This window comes from Brachyhypopomus gauderio, chromosome 14, assembly GCF_052324685.1.
Source record: "Brachyhypopomus gauderio isolate BG-103 chromosome 14, BGAUD_0.2, whole genome shotgun sequence".
In the NCBI taxonomy this organism is placed as follows: Eukaryota; Metazoa; Chordata; class Actinopteri; order Gymnotiformes; family Hypopomidae; genus Brachyhypopomus; species Brachyhypopomus gauderio.
In genome coordinates, this window is record NC_135224.1 from 14,193,019 (window position 1) to 14,211,878 (window position 18,860).

At 47.0% G+C, this 18,860-nt stretch overlaps 1 protein-coding gene across 3 annotated transcripts in view; it reads left to right on the forward strand.

The window, feature by feature from the left end:
- Nucleotides 1-18,860, forward strand: part of lmbr1 (limb development membrane protein 1) — a 33,994-nt gene that overhangs the window by 11,607 nt on the left and 3,527 nt on the right. For all 3 annotated transcript variants that reach the window (XM_076972061.1, XM_076972062.1, XM_076972060.1), the window contains exons 7-16: nucleotides 348-416; nucleotides 610-674; nucleotides 792-864; nucleotides 10,035-10,121; nucleotides 11,303-11,379; nucleotides 11,574-11,651; nucleotides 16,190-16,263; nucleotides 16,716-16,806; nucleotides 16,913-16,979; nucleotides 18,659-18,820. In XM_076972061.1, coding sequence (XP_076828176.1) covers nucleotides 348-416; nucleotides 610-674; nucleotides 792-864; nucleotides 10,035-10,121; nucleotides 11,303-11,379; nucleotides 11,574-11,651; nucleotides 16,190-16,263; nucleotides 16,716-16,806; nucleotides 16,913-16,979; nucleotides 18,659-18,820 — 843 coding nt within the window. The remainder of the gene's footprint in view (nucleotides 1-347; nucleotides 417-609; nucleotides 675-791; nucleotides 865-10,034; nucleotides 10,122-11,302; nucleotides 11,380-11,573; nucleotides 11,652-16,189; nucleotides 16,264-16,715; nucleotides 16,807-16,912; nucleotides 16,980-18,658; nucleotides 18,821-18,860) is intronic.

The following is an 18,860-nucleotide window of genomic DNA, read 5'->3' on the forward strand; positions in this document are numbered from 1 at the left end:
TATTGTGTGTGTGTGTGTGTGTGTGTGTGTATGTGTGTGTGTGAGGGGTTTTTAATTTTTTTTTGGAAGACCAGAAAGATCCAGATTTCTTTTTTTGTTCCTAAGGTAGGTGTGTGTGTGTGTGTGTGTGTGTGTGTGTGTGTGTGTGTGTTAAGGTAGAGTGAGAGTGTGTGTGTGTTAAGGTAGAGTGTGTGTGTGTGTGTGTGTGTGTGTGTGTGTGTGTGTGTGTGTGTGTGTTAAGGTAGAGTGTGTGTGTGTGTGTGTGTGTGTGTGTGTGTGTGTGTGTGTGTGTTAAGGTAGTGTGTGTGTGTGAGTGTGTGTGTAATGCAGTCTACCGTTGTGTGCAGACCTATGGGAATTCTACCTGCCCTACCTCTACTCCTGTATCTCTCTGATGGGAGGCCTTCTGCTGCTGAGTAAGCCCTCCGTCAGGCCATACACACGCGCGCACACACACACACACACACACACGCACACACACACACGCACACACACATCCCATTCTCTGCCTCTCACTCACCACTTTACTAAAAACATCAGTGCAGTGTGGCAACTGTAACCCCGTGTGTCTTCTAAAATAGTGTGTGTGTGTGTGTGGTTCTTTGGCAGTGTGTACTCCGGTCGGTCTGTCCCGAATGTTCGCCGTAATGGGGCAGTTACTAGTGAAGCCCACAGTATGTGCACCCAGCACTCTCTGACTCTCCTCTATTCAGCTGAAACGCTTTATGGTAAAATACAAATACTTACTGCCCCCCCCCATCTCACAAACACACACTTTTGTACTGTGTCAGATCTTAGAGGACCTGGATGAACAGATGTACTGTATCCTGCTCCAAGAGGAGGCCTTGCGGCACAAGCTCAATGGTGAGTGTGTGTTCATCACACTATGATCAGATCAGACTACAGGAATGCAGAACACCCTCCCCCCCCCCACACATGCGCACGCACACACACACACACACCCCTTTGAACCTTTGACCCACTGACCCTCAATGACATTTGAAATAACTGCACTTTACAGAGGAGCTTGTTTGAGCACCTGTGAGTGCAAGATCTCACTCTGATGGCGGAGCGCTCTTTTGAAGCACAACGATGTGGGCAAGCGATACTACCTTCTCGGAGTGGACCCTTCTTTCTTTCTCTCTCTCTCTCTCACACACACACACACACACACACACACACACACACACACACATTCACACACCTCCTCGTCACTCACCCTTTATTCTTGTGGCACGGAGTGGGGCGAGGGTTCTACTATCTCAGGAAGCGTTCAGGCCTCTCGCCAAACTTGACTTTAGAGTCCACTCAAGCACGCAGCCAAGCGCTCAGATCCCCGGCCGCGGGGAGAGGGAGGCAGAGCGCTTCCTCTATAGAATTCGCGGAGGTAAGCGAGATGGAGGCCGGCGATAGAGCCCCGCCCCTCCCCTATCACAGCTGCCTCTCAATAGACTCTCATTTAGCTGTTTGGTTCTGTAGTGTTAACGCCAAAGGCCCGGCTGCTTTGAACACCCGATTAAAAAAGTGTAATCTCTGCCAACCATTTCTATTATTTTTTTTTTTTACCCTTTATTTTTATTTTTTTTTCTGCATGTTTGATGTGTGCAGTGGTGGCGGTCACTGAGGCAGAGCAACAAAAGCGGTGGTGGAAAGCGCGTAAGCCCTCCGCAACCTGGGAAGATACCATTCAGAGGGGGGGGGGGGGGTTATCAGGAATGCAAAGTTTTCTTTCTTTTTCTTTCTCTTAGTGGAGTTTTGGAAGTGGCAGGTGATGCAGGCTGTGGTTCAGAGAAGGTCCCCTGAACTGCCCATGCTACGCCCACACCCCGCCCTGTCACCTCTCTGTTTCTGTCCCCTCTCTTGCCGAGTTCAGCAGTGCCCAGTATACTCTGTTAGCATTCATTTAAGGAAATGTACAGAGTACATGTGTGTGCATGAGAGGGCAGACGGTGGACAGGTTCAGTTACAAGGAGTTGATTTGGTGAAGGTTGACGAGTTTACCTACTTAGGGTCTAGGGTACAGAGTAATGGAGGAAGTGAAAGAGAGGTAAGGAAGAGAGTGCAGGCAGGGTGGTGTGGATGGCATAAAGTATCTGGGGTGATCTGTGATAGAAGGGTGTCAGCTAGAATGAAAGGAAAGGTCTATAGGACAGTAGTGAGACCTGCTATGTTGTATGGACTGGAGACAGTGGCACTGACAAAGAGACAGGTGAGGGAGATGGAGGTGTCTGAGATGAATATGTTGAGATTCTCATTTGGAGTGACGAGGAAGGATAGGATCAGGAATGAGTTTATTAGAGGATCAGGACATGTAGCATGTTTTGGAGATAAAGTTAGAGAAGCAAGATTGAGATGGTTTGGATGTGTACAGAGGAGGGAGGAGAGGTATATTGGAGGAGAGGTAGACCTAAGAGGAGGTTTATGGATGCAGTGGTAGAGGATATGAGAGTGGCTGGTGTGTCAGTGGAGGACACTCAGGGCAGGGTCAGATGGAGGAGTTTGATCCGCTGTGGTGACCCCTAAATGGGAATTGCCGAAAGAAGAAGAAGAAGATTCATTTAAGGAAATGGGGGAAGTGCTAATCCAGACGTGGATTAATCATTAATGTTTACTAGAAAGTCGCCTGTAAAACCACTGAAAAGACCTTGTGGTATAAAGGCACCCAGAGTGCCACATCTATACAAGGGCTTGTGAGTGATACCAGAACAAGATTTTGTCGGGCTGAAAACGGCATTACCAGCTGATTTTGTACATTGACCAGTTTGTCACACAGAACCTAGATTTAGGTTAATTAAACAATTCTTTTGTGAAATTACTGATTTATGTATCAGTTCTTGGATATGATTGTTACTTCTCAGCTGACAAATTTTAAACTAAAAGTTAACAGCAGATATTTGGTTATATCACATAAACTAAAACATTTGGTAGTAAATAAATAGGTTGAACTGTAGCGGTCCTGAACAGGCTCCATCCTTGCGTGGTGCCTGGGGAAAGCCCTATGTTCAGAAAGAAAGCTGTGGGTTCCACAGTCCAGGAAGTGTTTTGTAATCATTTGAAATGGCTCCTCGGTGCACTTTTACCATGTACCTTTTAAACAGACATTATTGGTGTTTTATTTGTTATACTTCTGCCAAAACCAGTAAATTGGTACAACTATAATATTGTCCAACCGGACAAGCAATTCAGTGGTCTGGGTTTAACTTACCTTCGGTTGTACATAGATTGGAGTGCAGGCGTGAGGAAGAATGCATCCTGAAATTTTTTGCTGCTTTATGGGCCTCGTAATATGGATTGCTGGCACTTGGTATTAGGACAGGGCAAAGTGCATTATGGGTCTTCGGGCCCCACGAGCCTTTATGAGGTTGTGTGCCGACCTCCTTTACGTACGTCTCGGGTGGAGGGGTGTCATCAGAATGATCCCGATGAAGCAGGAGACCAAGGCGGCATGTGCAAGAGTTCTCCAAGGTCTCACCTCAGCAGTGAAGCTTATCCGTCCAGATTGAGCAGATGTCTTCGAAACTCTTCTTATTGTTACTATGTTACACAGCTGTTTAACGTACCAAGAGAATGCAGTTGGTTCTGCCTGTTTGGGTAGTTTAACTGATCTGGTCTATGTGCTGCCTGCCTCAAAGTTCGGGAGGAAATTAACACCTTATGGTGTTTAACTGTCTTAGGTCTGTTCATCTGCCTGTCTATACATACAGTGGGCACGGAAAGTATTCAGACCCCTTTACATTTTTCACTCTTTGTTTCATTGCAGCCATTTGCTTAAATCAAAAAATTTAATTTTATTTCTGATCAATGTACACTCAGCACCTAATTTTGACAGACAAAAACTAAAATATGTAGAATTTTTGCAAATGGACATAAGTATTCAGACCCTTTGCTTAGTATTGAGTAGAAGCACCCTTTTAAGGTAGTACAGCCCTGAGTCTTCTCGGGAATGATGCAACAATTTTTCACACCTGGATTTGGGGATCCTCTGCCATTCTTCCTTGCAGATCCTCTCCAGTACCGTCAGGTTGGATGGTGAATGTTGTTGGACAGCCCTTTTCAGGTCTCTCCAGAGATGCTCAACTGGGTTTAGGTCACGCCTATGGTTGGGCCAGTCAGAAATGGTCACAGAGTTGTTCCAAATCCACTCCTTTGTTGTTTTAGCTGTGTGCTTAGGGTCATTGTCTTGTTGGCAGGTGAATCTTTGGCCCAGTCTGAGGTCCAGAGCACTCTGGAAGAGGTTTTCTTCCAGGATATCTTGGTACTTGGCCGCATTCATCTTTCCTTCAATTGCAACCAGTCGTCCTGCCCCTGCAGCTGAAAAACATCCCCATAGCATGATGCTGCTACCACTGTGTTTCACTGTTAGGATTGTATTGGGCAGGTGATGAGCAGTTCCTGGTTTTCTCCACTCATACCATTTAGAATGAATGCCAAAATGTTCAGTCTTCATCTCATCAGAAAAGAGAATAATATTTCTCAAGATCTGGGAAAGCCCCGACTGGTGGAGGGCTGCAGTGATGGTGACTTTATGGAACTTTCTCCCATCTCACTACTGCATCTCTGGAGCTCAGCCATAGTGATCTTGGGGTTCTTATTTACCTCTCTCTCCAAGGAATTTCTCCCACGATTGCTCAGTTTGACTGGACAGCCAGGTCTACAAAGAATTCTGGTCGTCCCAAACTTCTTCCATTTAAAGATAATGGAGGCCACTGTGCTCTTAGGAACCTTGAGTACTCCAGAAATTTGTTTGTAATCTTGGCCAGATCTGTGCTGCCACACTTCTGTCTCTGCGCTCCTTGGGCAATGATTCTCATTTTCTCTGACATGCACTGCGAGCTGTGAGGTCTTATATAGACAAGTGTGTGCCTTTCCTAATCAAGTCCAATCAGTTTAATTAAACACAGCTGGACTCCAATGAAAGAATAGAACCATTTCAAGTAGGATCAGAAGAAATGGACAGTTAAATATGAGTGTCACAGCAAAGGGTCTGAATATTTATGATCATGTGATATTTCAGTTTTTGTTTTTTAATAAATTTGCAAAGATTTCTACATTCCAAAATTTTAAAGGGGTCCTGAATACTTTCCGAACCCACTGTACATCTTAATTTTTTTAAGCAACCTGGAATTTTTAAATGATTATGGAATGTGAGACTTTGGTCAGATGCACCATGAGTGTGACTTAGAGGGGAAGATAGATGTAATCACAGATGGAATAATACTGGTGGATGTAATCCCAGATTGAATGATACAGATGGATATAATCCCAGATGGAGTGGTGCATGCTGGCATTTTATTAGCGCTATATTCCTCTACCTTTGCCAAGATGTGACTGCTGCCTCTTGGAGTTTTATTCATGTTTCAAAATAAAGGTTCAATCACTTTGATACACACACACACAATTTCTAGGCACCATATGTAGCTGAGTGTCTTGTGTGAGTGTCCTTGGTCTTGGCTTGTTCCCTACTCTCTTCATTGTTGTCCAGATGCGCAGTGGCAGGGTGACCTTGCCAAGTGTGCCGTAGCCCCCCCCACATAATTATAATTAGCTCTGATGTAATGTGGAAGCGAAGCCGAGCGCTGACATCATCTTTTCTACAGCCGCCAACCTCACCCCTGCAGCACAGCTACCATGCATCTCCCTGCCTGATTGAGGCTACACCTGTGTGTTTAACACGCATGTTGGTGTGTGTGTGCACGTGCATGTGTGTATATTTAAGGAGTAGTGTTGGGTTGTGTGTGTATAAATGTGTATATGGTACTGTGCAAACATTTAAGCAGGTGTGGAGGATATCCTGCAAAGTAAGAATGCTTTCAAAAATAGAAGTGCTAACTGTATATTTTTGTCGACTAGGTACACTTGCTTATAGCTTTTGAACAAACTCCGCAGAGAGGTTGTTCCAAACGTCTTGGAGAACTCACTACAGATCTTCTGTGGATTTAGGCTTGCTCAGATCTTTCTGTCTCTTCGTGTAATCCCTGACAGACTCAATGATGTTGAGATCAGGGCTCTGTGGCGGCCACATCACTTCCAGGATTCCTTCATCTCTTAAAGAGATATCTCTCAATGACATTGGCTGTGTGTATTCGGTCGTCGTGCTGTGGAATATATTTGGAGCCAATCAGACGCCTCCCTGGTGGTATCTTTTTTTTTTTTCCTGAGTATTGCAAACACCCCTACTCCAGACTCAATGTAGACCCAAACATGCAAGGAACCTCCACCACGCGCCACTGTTGAACCTCCACCACGCGCCACTGTTGAACCGCCACCACGCGCCACTGTTGAACCGCCACCACGCGCCACTGTTGAACCGCCACCACGCGCCACTGTTGAACCGCCACCACGCGCCACTGTTGAACCGCCACCACGCGTCACTGTTGAACCGCCACCACGCACCACTGTTGAACCTCCACCACGCGCCACTGTTGAACCGCCACCATGAGCCACTGTTGAACCTCCACCACACGCCACTGTTGAACCTCCACCACGCGCCACTGTTGAACCGCCACCACGCGTCACTGTTGAACCGCCACCACGCGTCACTGTTGAACCTCCACCACGCGCCACTGTTGAACCGCCACCATGAGCCACTGTTGAACCTCCACCACACGCCACTGTTGAACCTCCACCAGGATTCACTGTTGAACCTCCACCACGCGCCACTGTTGAACCGCCACCACGCGCCACTGTTGAACCGCCACCACGCGCCACTGTTGAACCTCCACCACGCGCCACTGTTGAACCTCCACCACGCGCCACTGTTGAACCTCCACCACGCGCCACTGTTGAACCGCCACCACGAGCCACTGTTGAACCGCCACCACGAGCCACTGTTGAACCTCCACCACGAGCCACTGTTGAACCGCCACCACGAGCCACTGTTGAACCTCCAACACGCGCCACTGTTGAACCTCCACCACGCGCCACTGTTGAACCTCCACCAGGATTCACTGTTGAACCTCCACCACGCGCCACTGTTGAACCTCCACCACGCGCCACTGTTGAACCTCCACCACGAGCCACTGTTGAACCTCCAACACGCGCCACTGTTGAACCTCCAACACGCGCCACTGTTGAACCTCCAACACGCGCCACTGTTGAACCTCCAACACGCGCCACTGTTGAACCTCCACCACGCACCACTGTTGAACCTCCACCAGGATTCACTGTTGAACCTCCACCACGCGCCACTGTTGAACCTCCATCACGCGCCACTGTTGAACCGCCACCATGAGCCACTGTTGAACCTCCACCACGAGCCACTGTTGAACCTCCACCACGCGCCACTGTTGAACCTCCACCACGCGCCACTGTTGAACCTCCACCACGCGCCACTGTTGAACCTCCACCACGCGTCACTGTTGAACCTCCACCACGAGCCACTGTTGAACCTCCACCACGCGTCACTGTTGAACCTCCACCACGCGTCACTGTTGAACCTCCACCACGAGCCACTGTTGAACCTCCACCACGCGCCACTGTTGAACCTCCACCACGCGTCACTGTTGAACCTCCACCACACGCCACTGTTGAACCTCCACCACGAGCCACTGTTGAACCTCCACCACGCGCCACTGTTGAACCTCCACCACGCGCCACTGTTGAACCTCCACCACGCGCCACTGTTGAACCTCCACCACGCGTCACTGTTGAACCTCCACCACACGCCACTGTTGAACCTCCACCACGAGCCACTGTTGAACCTCCACCACACGCCACTGTTGAACCTCCACCACGAGCCACTGTTGAACCTCCACCACGCGCCACTGTTGAACCTCCACCACGCGCCACTGTTGAACCTCCACCACGCGCCACTGTTGAACCTCCACCACGCGTCACTGTTGAACCTCCACCACGCGCCACTGTTGAACCTCCATCACGCGCCACTGTTGAACCTCCACCACACGCCACTGTTGAACCTCCACCACGCGCCACTGTTGAACCTCCACCACGCGTCACTGTTGAACCTCCACCACACGCCACTGTTGAACCTCCACCACGAGCCACTGTTGAACCTCCACCACGCGCCACTGTTGAACCTCCACCACGCGTCACTGTTGAACCTCCACCATGAGCCACTGTTGAACCTCCACCACGCGCCACTGTTGAACCTCCACCACGCGCCACTGTTGAACCTCCACCACGAGCCACTGTTGAACCTCCACCACGCACCACTGTTGAACCGCCACCACGCGCCACTGTTGAACCTCCACCATGAGCCACTGTTGAACCTCCACCACGCGCCACTGTTGAACCTCCACCACGCGCCACTGTTGAACCTCCACCACGCGCCACTGTTGCCTGCAGAAACTCATTATTGTATCGCTCTGCTGCCCTTCGGTGAACAAACTGCCTGCTATTACAGCTAGATATTTAAATTTTTGACTCATCAACTGCACCTGCTGCCGTTTTTCAGGTCCTGTGTTTTAGGCTGTAGTTGAGTGGTTTGTACTTGTTTCTGCATCACAGCTTTGGCTCTTTGGCTGTTATTCTTCAATGAAGACCAGTCATTTCTGATGTTTCTGAACAGTAGATGGTTTCTGCCAGTTCTAAGTTCTGATGTCCTAGGCGAACCTCTGCATGTATGGTTCTCAACCAGGCCTGTTTCTTTGGGCTTCTTCAAAAGAGCTTGTGAAGCACATCATGAAACCCCAGTCTGCTTTGAAATCTTTGCCTAGGATAGATCTTGCTGATGCAGTACAACTGCCTTGTGTCTCGTTGCTGTGCTCAGTCTTGCCGTGGTGTGTGTGACCTGTGACATGAAATGGTCTTCCACCAGCTCACCTTTGTAGCCGAACTGGTGGTTTCTCACCCAGTTTCAAGTCCCCCTGCACAACTGTTTCTGGTTCAGTTAATGACTGTTTCAACCTACATATGAAAATGATGATCATTATCAGCTGTTTGGTATAATTGGTTAATCACACACCTGACTTTAATCTTATAAAATCCTCCACTTTGTGCACATGTACCTAGAAGAACTAATGCTCTTTTGAAGGCATGTGGAGGGCAGACCAAATATTGATTTGTTTTAGATTTCTTTTGTTTCTTTTGTTTCTATGCATATTGTTTATTGACAAACTATGAACCCTTTTAATTTTAAGAGCATTCTTACTTCACAACATTTTCCCCCACGCTTGCCAAAACCATTGCACACTCTTGTGTGTGTATATGTATATATGTGTACACACACACACACACACACACAGACGTACACATGCTGCAGAACCTCTGACAGGTACATTCAGTGCTATTTAACTGATCATGACATTTCCTGTTGTATTGTTCATGTAGTTTGGTTGGAGGACTCAGACTTCCCCTAAACATCACCAGTACAGACACGCAGGAGACGGGGGGAAGACCTGGAATGCACCCGCCCCCCCCCCCCCCCCCCCCCCCCCTCTCCCCACACCCCACGTTGTTGTGTTTTTAAATACGTCTTCATTAAAGGAAGCTGCAACCCTGCAAGACAAGCCATGTCATAATCATCTTAATCGCGTTTTTGATCAAAGTCATTGGCTGTGCTGTCCCTGTTTGGGGGGGGGGGGGGTTATGGGGGTGGGGGGTGGAGTTTATATCGCGCGCCAGTAATGCTGTAAAAGTGAACTAATTGCCGCGGCTGTGCTCGTGTGCGTGCGTGTGTGTGTGTGTGTCCCCCGGGCTGTGCAAACTGATCCTCCGCTTTGAGGAGGGAGGGAGTGACGGGAGCAAGGCAGAGGGGCGGGCAGAAAGAAACAGATTCATAAAAAATATATAAAAAGAAGAGCTTTAATGAGCCTGAGGTCTGTGGTTTTCCTGGAGAACCCCTCTCTGCTTTTCCCCCTTACACTATGACTCTGATTTGGCTGGAGGCACACAAACACGTACTCAAAACCCCACTCATTCTTACACATGGACCAGACCTTTTTGGCTTGAGAACCGGTTGAAGCTAGCATACACTAGGTGTGCACACCTGCTTTACGCCTTTTCTCTGAGTGCGCCAATGCTCTGACCTTCACCGTGCCTCTCTCTCTCTCTCTGTCTCTCTCCCTGACCCCCAGTCTCTGTGTCTGACCATCATGGGCACCCTGATGCCCAGCACCTCTACAAGGAGCTTGAGAGCGTACAGACCCAGCGGACCAAACTCGGTAAGACTCCCAGCATGCTTCACTTAAGCTCTTCCGGACGAGCTATGGCCCTTTTTGGGGGGTCGGTTATAAATGATTTCGGTTAAAAATTGTAAAAAACGTAAAAATTGAGGTTGTGAAGGCCACAAAGGCACTTAGGATATTGGCTTTAGAGGCTGGCTCGAGTCGCCCACATATGGCAAACCTCAGCTGGCATTACAGAAAGAGCTAGCTAAACACCGAGCTACTTGTTTGGTCCAGGGTGAAGAGTAGCAAGGTCCAGTCTTCATAGTGTCAAAGTCCTCTTCCCATTTCACATCATCCCCCAACTAAGAACAGTCTAGAAAATAAGAAATGTTACATATTTTTTTACTCATACACTTTACACAGTTAACAGCTACAGACCTTGGTATGCAAGAAATAAGAAAATTAAATATTCCATTGAATCTGGATTAGGAAAACAAACTGAAAATACAGTGTTGTGCTCATCAACAGGCTGTTTGATAGGTCTGTCCCACAGAATTGAAATGGAGTTTATATACAGTAGAATTTCCATAACCATAAACGGGGTGTTTAATATGAACAGCCTGTTTTACAAAAAAAAAAGAAAGAAAAATAAATAGTATTTGAATTAATTGTAGTGGGTTTCAGCTTTTTGAAGTGAAGCTTACACAACACATCAGCCCAGTAACCTTGATCTGCTGATATAACATTACCCACTACCCCACATGTATTGTTGTTTAAAAATGTTCAGTGTTTTGGTCAACACACGTCTGTGTGGGTGACGCGGTGCAGAACTGTCCTAGCAGATGTATGAACTTCTGTTCATAAGTAGCATATTCAGTGTAAACATCATGAACATTCAGATATCACTGGACAAGCTGAGATATGTGGTTGTTCACCAGTGATCACCCAGCCATAAGTTAGTTTATATTTACTGTCTTTGCTTGATAATATCCAGCTCATTGCTTAAATCAGCTGGAAAGAGCTAATTAAAGGAAAGAACATTTAATTTACAGCTGCCATGAATAGATGTGTGCGTGTGTGTGTGTGTTGTGGGGGAGGTGATATCACTCCTGTCTTCCTCTACACAGCGTTGACACTGTGGAGTGCTGTCACTGCAGGACTGAGCTCCGTCTGATTAACAGCACACTCTGCTTTCCACCCCACAACCCCATCTCACCCCTCTTGTGTTTCCCCAGAGCGCCGTAAGAAAGCTTCTGCTTGGGAGAAGAACCTCCTTTACCCCATTGTGATGCTGAGTCTCCTTGCTGGCACGGTGCGTAATAACTAATAATGCACGACTATTGCTCATCATTAACTCGAACCATCTGCAGTCTGGCACTGTTTGGTGATTTCCATGCACAACAAAGTTATCAGCCAGGTTTGGTGGGCAATCACCCATCTTTGCTGGGCTGAAGTGGATCCTGCTTTCAGCGGTGTGGAGTTTGCATGTCCCTGTGTCGTTTGCAGGCCCTCTCCGTGTTCCTGGTGGCCCTGAACATCTTGTACCTTCTTGTGGACGAAACGGCACTGCCGAAGGCGTCGACGGTAAGAGGGGGTGACCACTTAAAACGTGCACACACACACAGACGCGGTCAGCGGAGACACGCACTGCATGAGGAATTCGTGTTGACACAAATAGAATTCCGGATATGCTCAGGTGGGCTGGCGGACTGTGGGGAGAGGGAGATGGCTATCGGCTCTGCTCCGTTTGATGTGGGCGCGGACGCAGAGCGGTGTGGAGGAGCTTTTCAGACCCCATTCAGAGGCACTCGCACACCCGGAGATGATGGACTCGCTCCGTGCACAACACACACAGATATGACCTCCGCTGCAGCGTGCCGTGGGAATTCCTAGCTTCGCTCGAATTTCAACCCTGATTGTATCAATTTATTAAGGTGGATTATTACACAAGGATGTTTAGAAGCAGTGAAACAGGAACTGGAATGTCTGCCCCTGTTTGCGAGGACTGAAGCATTTTTTTTCTTCCTTGTTTGACGCGAGTCGTCTGTGTAGCTCCGCTAGGTGAAGCGAGAGATGGCTGAATGTGGGGGAAGACGAGGGTTGTGGGAAGGTGGATGATGTGTGGGACTTCATGCTTGGGGTTAAAGGTCATGCGTCTTTCCACTTTCTGTTTGTCCTGCTTCCTTCTTCAGCCTGTGTCTGTGTCTTATAGTCATGCAGTGTCTCTGTTGTGTGTGACCTTGTGTCTATCTGGTGTTCGTTTCCTCCTGCTGTAGGTGTGTGTGTGTGTGTGTGTGTGCGCACCCAGGCTACAATGTGGATCTTGTTTCCACCTCTGTCCCGGTGCTCCTGTGTGTTTTTTGTGTCTCGGAGTGTTCCCCCCCCCCCCCCCCCCCCATTCCAATTATTTGATTAGTGTGGAGATCTTTGCCTTGGCATGACGCACGGCTGAAAATCCCCCAAATTAGGCCTGTCACGACGGCGTGAGACAGAGGCTTCTCCTGACAGGCCGCTAAACACTTTGTGCATTTGATGAGCTGGACTCGTGCCACACTTCACATCACACACTGCTGCCATAACCCCACATGAGGGGGGAAGGGGGTTTAGAAAGACCAAGATGATAAGCTTGAGTAACTTGGCGCACACACACACACACACATATACTCAGTATGAGTATCGTAACGTGGTAAATGCTGCGTGACATTAAAACAGCCAAAGCACTGTCACTAAGCACTGCAGTATAAGTGTAAAGAAGTCAGTTCCTATGAATGCAAAAATATGGCATTACTGAACAATGTATCACTTATTCTAACCCATCATATCCAGGTGTGTCACTTATCATAAGTCTACAGCTCAGGTTTTTGTGCAGAACAGAGATCATAATGAGAGTGGGGGGGGGGGGGGGGGGGGTGGAGACACTAAAGTGAGAATGAGACAGATCAGATTTCCTTGCTTGACCTCACGACCTGTGACTGAAGTCAGCTGATGACACCTGGCTGTCAGCTGACAGCTTTCAGAAGCCGGGAGGGGGGAGGGGGGTGTCTCTCTACTCCAATGTGAGGGCTTTTCTTTCTCATTATCCTTCATTAGACATGGAACATGAAAGCGCACAGGCTCTGTTTTAGCATATCTGCAGGAACACACAAGACACACACACACACACACACACACACTGCTCATTCAAGCACACTCTCGCCTGAACGCAGGTGTTAACTGGGAGAAGGAACTCAAAACCAGCAGGCACCCATGCTAGCCCCCAGCATTTCCTGCTCAGGTAAACACACTTTCAGCAACAGAATCAGGAACTGGCTGCACTATGACATCATCATCATCATCATCATCATTATCATCGTAATAGAGGGAAGTCAGTTGTGGGCTGTTGCTGATGGACACAGTAGCAGGGCTCTAGTTCGAGGTCTTAACGTCAGCATGAAGTGGAAACCTGAATGGATTTTACTTCTTTAAAGTAAAACAGGGAAAGTGTGGGTGGGACAAGGTCTTATCACGCAGCATTTGATTGGATGGTGTGCACTGAGATGTAGCCTTCAGTGTGTCGTGAAAGATAATGAATCCATGGTTATGCTCTTTCCCGTTCCACTGCTAGAGGGACAGTAGCTATAGGTGAAGTACATTAGTAAGAGTCAAGAGAGGGCAGAATGTTTACTGGTTATCTGTATACAACATGATTTTAGCTATATGACAGAATTACTGCATCCAACAATAGTAGAGTGTAGGTGTGTGTTGTAGGTGTGTGTTGTAGGTGAGTGTAGGTGAGTGTAGGTGGGTGTAGGTGAGTACAGGTGTGTGTTGTTGTAGGTGAGTGTAGGTGTGTGTTGTAGGTGTAGGTGAGTGCAGGTGTAGATGTAGGTGAGTAGGTGTAGGTGAGTGCAAATGTAGATGAGTATAGGTGTAGATGTAGGTGAGTGTAGGTGTAGATGTAGGTGAGTGCAAGTGTAGGTGTAGATGGGTGTAAGTTAGTGTAGATGTAGGTGAGTGTAGGTGTAGGTGAGTGTAGATGTAGATGAGTGTAGGTCTAGGTGTAGATATAGGTGGGTGTAGGTGTAGATGTAGGTGAGTAGCTGTAGGTGAGTGTAGGTGCGTAGCTGTAGGTGAGTGTAGATGTAGATGAGTGTAGGTCTAGGTGTAGATGTAGGTGAGTAGCTGTAGGTGAGTGTAGGTGTGTTGTTTTCTGAAAAAGATCTTTCATCTGTTCCTATTCATTAATCCGCTGGTAGCTCTGAGTAAATGTAACATTTTAAAGGAAAAATATGTCGATTCAAGATTTCACATTGTCAACAAATCCCAAAAAAGTTGGGACAAGTAGCAATAAGTGGCTGGGAAAAGGAAATTGAGCATATAACAAAGAGCTGGAAGACCAATTAACACTAATTAGGTCAATTGACAACATGATTGGATATAAAAAGAGATTCTCAGAGTGTCAGTGTCTCTCTGATGCCAAGATGGTAAGTTTGGTAAGTCCACCAGTTGTGCAGAAAGATAGCAATACAAGAATGGTGTTACCCAGCATAAAATAGCAAAGACTTTTAAGTTATCATCAACCGTGCATAACATCAAAAGGTTCAGAGATTCTGGAACAATCGCTGTGCGTACAGGTCAAGGCCGTAAAACTCTACTGGATGCTCGTGATCTCTGGGCCCTTAAACGTCACTGGACCTCAAACAGGAATGCCACTGTCAAGCAAATAACCGAATGGGCTCAGGAATACTTCCAGAAAGCATTGTCAGTGAACACAATCTACCATGCCATCCATCGTTGCCAGCTGAAACTCTACAGTGCAAAGAGGAAGCCATTTCTAAGCAAGCTCCACAAGCTCAGACGTTTGCACTGGGCCAGGGGTCATTTAGAATGGAGTGTGGCATTTTATGAACACTGTGACACCATGTCATCCGGACCAGAGAGGACAAGGATAACCCAATTTGTTATCAACGCTCCGTTCAGGAGCCTGAATCACTGATGGTATGGGGTTGCATGAGTGCTTGTGACATGGACAGCTTGCATGTCTGGAAAGGCACTATTAATGCTGAGAACTATGTTCAGGTTCTAGAACAACATTTGTTCCCATGTAGACGTTATCTCTTTCAGGGAAGACCCTGCGTTTTCAACAAGATAATGCCAGACCACATTCTGCAGCAATCACAACATCATGGCTACGTAGGAGAAGATCCGGGTACTGAAATGGCCAGCCTGCAGTCCAGATCTTTCACCTATAGAGAACATTTGGTGCATCATAAAGAGGAAGGTGCGACCAAGAAGGCCCAAGACGATTGAACAGTTAGAGGCCTGTATTAGACATGAATGGGAGAGCATTTCTATTTCTAAACTTGAGAAACTGGTCCCCTCTGTCCCCAGACGTCTGTTGAGTGTTGTAAGAAGGGGGGATGCCACACAGTGGTAAAAATGGCCTTGTCCCAAATTTTTTGGGATTTGTTGACGCCATGAAATTTCAAAGCAACAATTTTTTTCCCTTAAAATGATACAACTGTGATTTGTGTTCTATTCTGAATAAAATATTAGATCTTGGCACCTCCACATCATTGCATTCAGTTTTTATTCACAATTTGTTTAGTGTCCCAACTTTTTTGAAATCCAGCTTGAAGTGTGTTGGAATGTCTAACTGGTTAACAGGCCCTGGGAGAGAAATGGTCACCTGGGCTCCACGCACTAAGACTTTCATTTACAGGTCATGTGGCTAGTGGATTCGTTTTAGTATGCGAGTGTGAGAGAGAGTGATGCGTTGACATGGTGCAGGAGTGGTTGGTGTCCACCAGCGGCACGGAGGGATGTTGGGTGGCATAGGGAGGATGACGGATTCATATGCGCACACACACATTTTTATGAACCAGCTCCACATGGCTTCTGCCCGCCTGGCTGGTGCCTGCAGCTACGTCCTACCACATTCAACTCTCATCTTCCAGTGTTTATTGCATTACACTCTTTAACGTTACCCATTTTGACTTTTTGCAGACTCTACAATCTTAATTATTAATATTAATATTATCAAGCTCTGCAAACAAATTTTTGGCAATACCTATTAAGCACCTTGAAATCAAACGACTTGCTCTCTCTCCTCCTTTCTCTCTACCTTTCCATATTTTTTTCAGGATCCGGATATTGGCAACGCATCTCTGTCCACATTTGGGGTTGTCCAGGCAGTGGTAGAAATTGTTCTCATGATGTATCCTTCAGTGCTGGCCCACCGTGGCCTCTTGGACAGATGCTGGACAGTAGTAGGACCGCTGTGCTTGAGGACATTTATGAGACGGTCTGTAGGAGGATGTGATGTTCAGAAGTGGGCGAAGCTTCTGGGAAAGCGTGGGTGTGTGGGGGAGCGATGGCTGTGAGGCAGCGCTGAGAAATGTAACAGCTCTGTGTTTACATGTTTACCGTGGCCTGAAGTTTGGGGGCGAAGCGCTGTGAGCCATCGCTGAGAAATGTAACAGCTCTGGGAAAGCAGCTGTCCTTCAGTCTGGTCGAGCCAATATAGTGGTCGTGTACAGAAGGCAGGAGGGTAAAAATACTGTAGCCTAGGTGAGTCACGTCCTTGGAGACGTTAGTGGCTTTGATCGTCCATCGCATGTGTGTTTTGTGTGTGTGTGTGTGTGTATGTGAACCTTGACTCTGGCGCAGTTACTTGATGGTCTCCTCTGTGGTGGGCTTCTATAGCCTTCGCATTTTCCAGGGTCTCACACCCAGGAAAGACGATACTACCATGACAACGGTAAGACATCTCCTCAAACACACACACACACACTTATAAATACTCTAGCCTGTTTTGGTTTGTAAACACTAAAGAAAATTTAAATGATCAGTGTATGTTCTTGCAGATCATTGGTTGCTGTGTATCCATTCTGGTCCTGAGCTCTGCATTGCCAGTCATGTCCCGAACACTTGGTAAGGTCATGCAGGGTGTGGGTGTGTGTGTGTGTGTGTGTGTGTGTGTGTGTGGGTGTGTCTCTTCAAATGGCTTGTAGTGCCTAGCTGTAATTGGTTACATCATTTTGTGTCTATATTTGTGTTCCTGTGTTTGACTACATAATAATATTTGTGTTTTAAAGTACAGAACCAGTGTGATTTGTGTAAAAGTGAGTTTGTGTGTCAGAATAGGGATGACTCAACACTTCATTAATTAATGTTCATTTATTAATAATTAATTGTTCATTGAATTGATTAAAGGAAATTGCTTAAATCAGAACCAGAGGGAATTTTGTGTCAACTTCTGACTTGAATGCCCATACACACTCGTGTACACACACACACACACACACACGATAATACCATCATACCCTTCATCCTCATAAGTCTTAAATAGATGTGTGTGTGTGTGTGTGTGTGTGTGTGTGTGTGTGTGTGTGTGTGTGTGTGTGTGTGTGTGTGTGTGTGTGTGTGTGTGTGTGTGTGTGTGTGTGTGTAAAGAGAGCAGAGGGTACAAGTGCTTGGAATGTGGTGGGAAAAGCAAACTGTAGATGTCAGCTTTGACTTTAACACAAACCATTAACCTCTGCCAACCTAAAGGGCCCATCACCACGTCTTCGGCCTGGTCGCACGGTTTTGGATAGAGCCTTCCAGAATGTTCCGTGACTCTATTCTTACGAGACTGGGAACTAATTTGATATTGGTGATTGCCCGGAAAGAGTAGAGTGACGAAGAACATTGTTTTCCGATATGCAATGATGATGAGATATCTTTTCATTTGAGTTATTTCTGTATATTCACACACTAATTCGGGTGTAATTGAGTGGTCAGTTGGTTTGCGGCTGCTTAAAGAGCGAGAGTTTAGAGTCAGCATGCAGGTGTTTAGTAATGTCTGGAGTGCCAGGACTCTGCTGAACACAGGAGAGTAGCTGAATCTCTGCCTGCCTCCACCAGGATGCCAGGTTACTCAGAGCAATACCACAAGTAGCTGAATGAATGAATACCTCACCCTAGTGTCAGATGGAAACAGTCTCTGATCATCTGTCCTGATCGGATGGAGCTCGGAGACGTGGATGACGGATGGTCTCAAACTTGACCTGAAAGTCATTCTGTCCAACGCAGACAATGACGCTCAAGGCCCACAGACAGTGGTGACTTTCATTCATCATCTGTCAGTATTACACCCGATAAATGGAGAGGAGACAAACAGTATTGATAACAGTATTGATTGAGAGTTGCTTTGTTCCAGAAGCCCGCCCTCCCACTCACACACAAATACACACACACACACACACACACACACACACACACACACACACACACACACACGCTTTTCACTCATTACCTCCTTTTCTTTCTCATCCGTTTTCCTTCACTCGGTTCCCTGCTGTCTGTCTTTCTCCCTTTCCTAACTGGCTTTAAATTGTATCTTGACTTCATATTATATAGCAAATATTACTTTGTGTCTGAGTAATTAGCTGGATGTCTCTCCATGTGACCACCTACATTTTCTTGATGGACACATTTATGTGCTGATCCTTGCGTCCTGTCTGAAATACCTTGGCGATTAGCATATTTGTCTATATATGCACAGTGTAAAACTGGCCATTTTGATTATAACTGCATCACCATACCACCTTGTCTCTTTCTCTTGGCAGGAATTACTAGGTTTGACCTGTTGGGAGATTTTGGCCGTTTTAACTGGTTGGGAAACTTCTACATCGTGCTGTCCTACAACCTGCTGTTTGCTGTGGTCACCACGCTGTGTCTAGTGCGCAAGTTCACCTCTGCAGTGAGAGAAGAACTCCTCAAAGCCCTGGGTGAGACCTGGCTCCTGCACTGCACACACCTCTCTCTCTC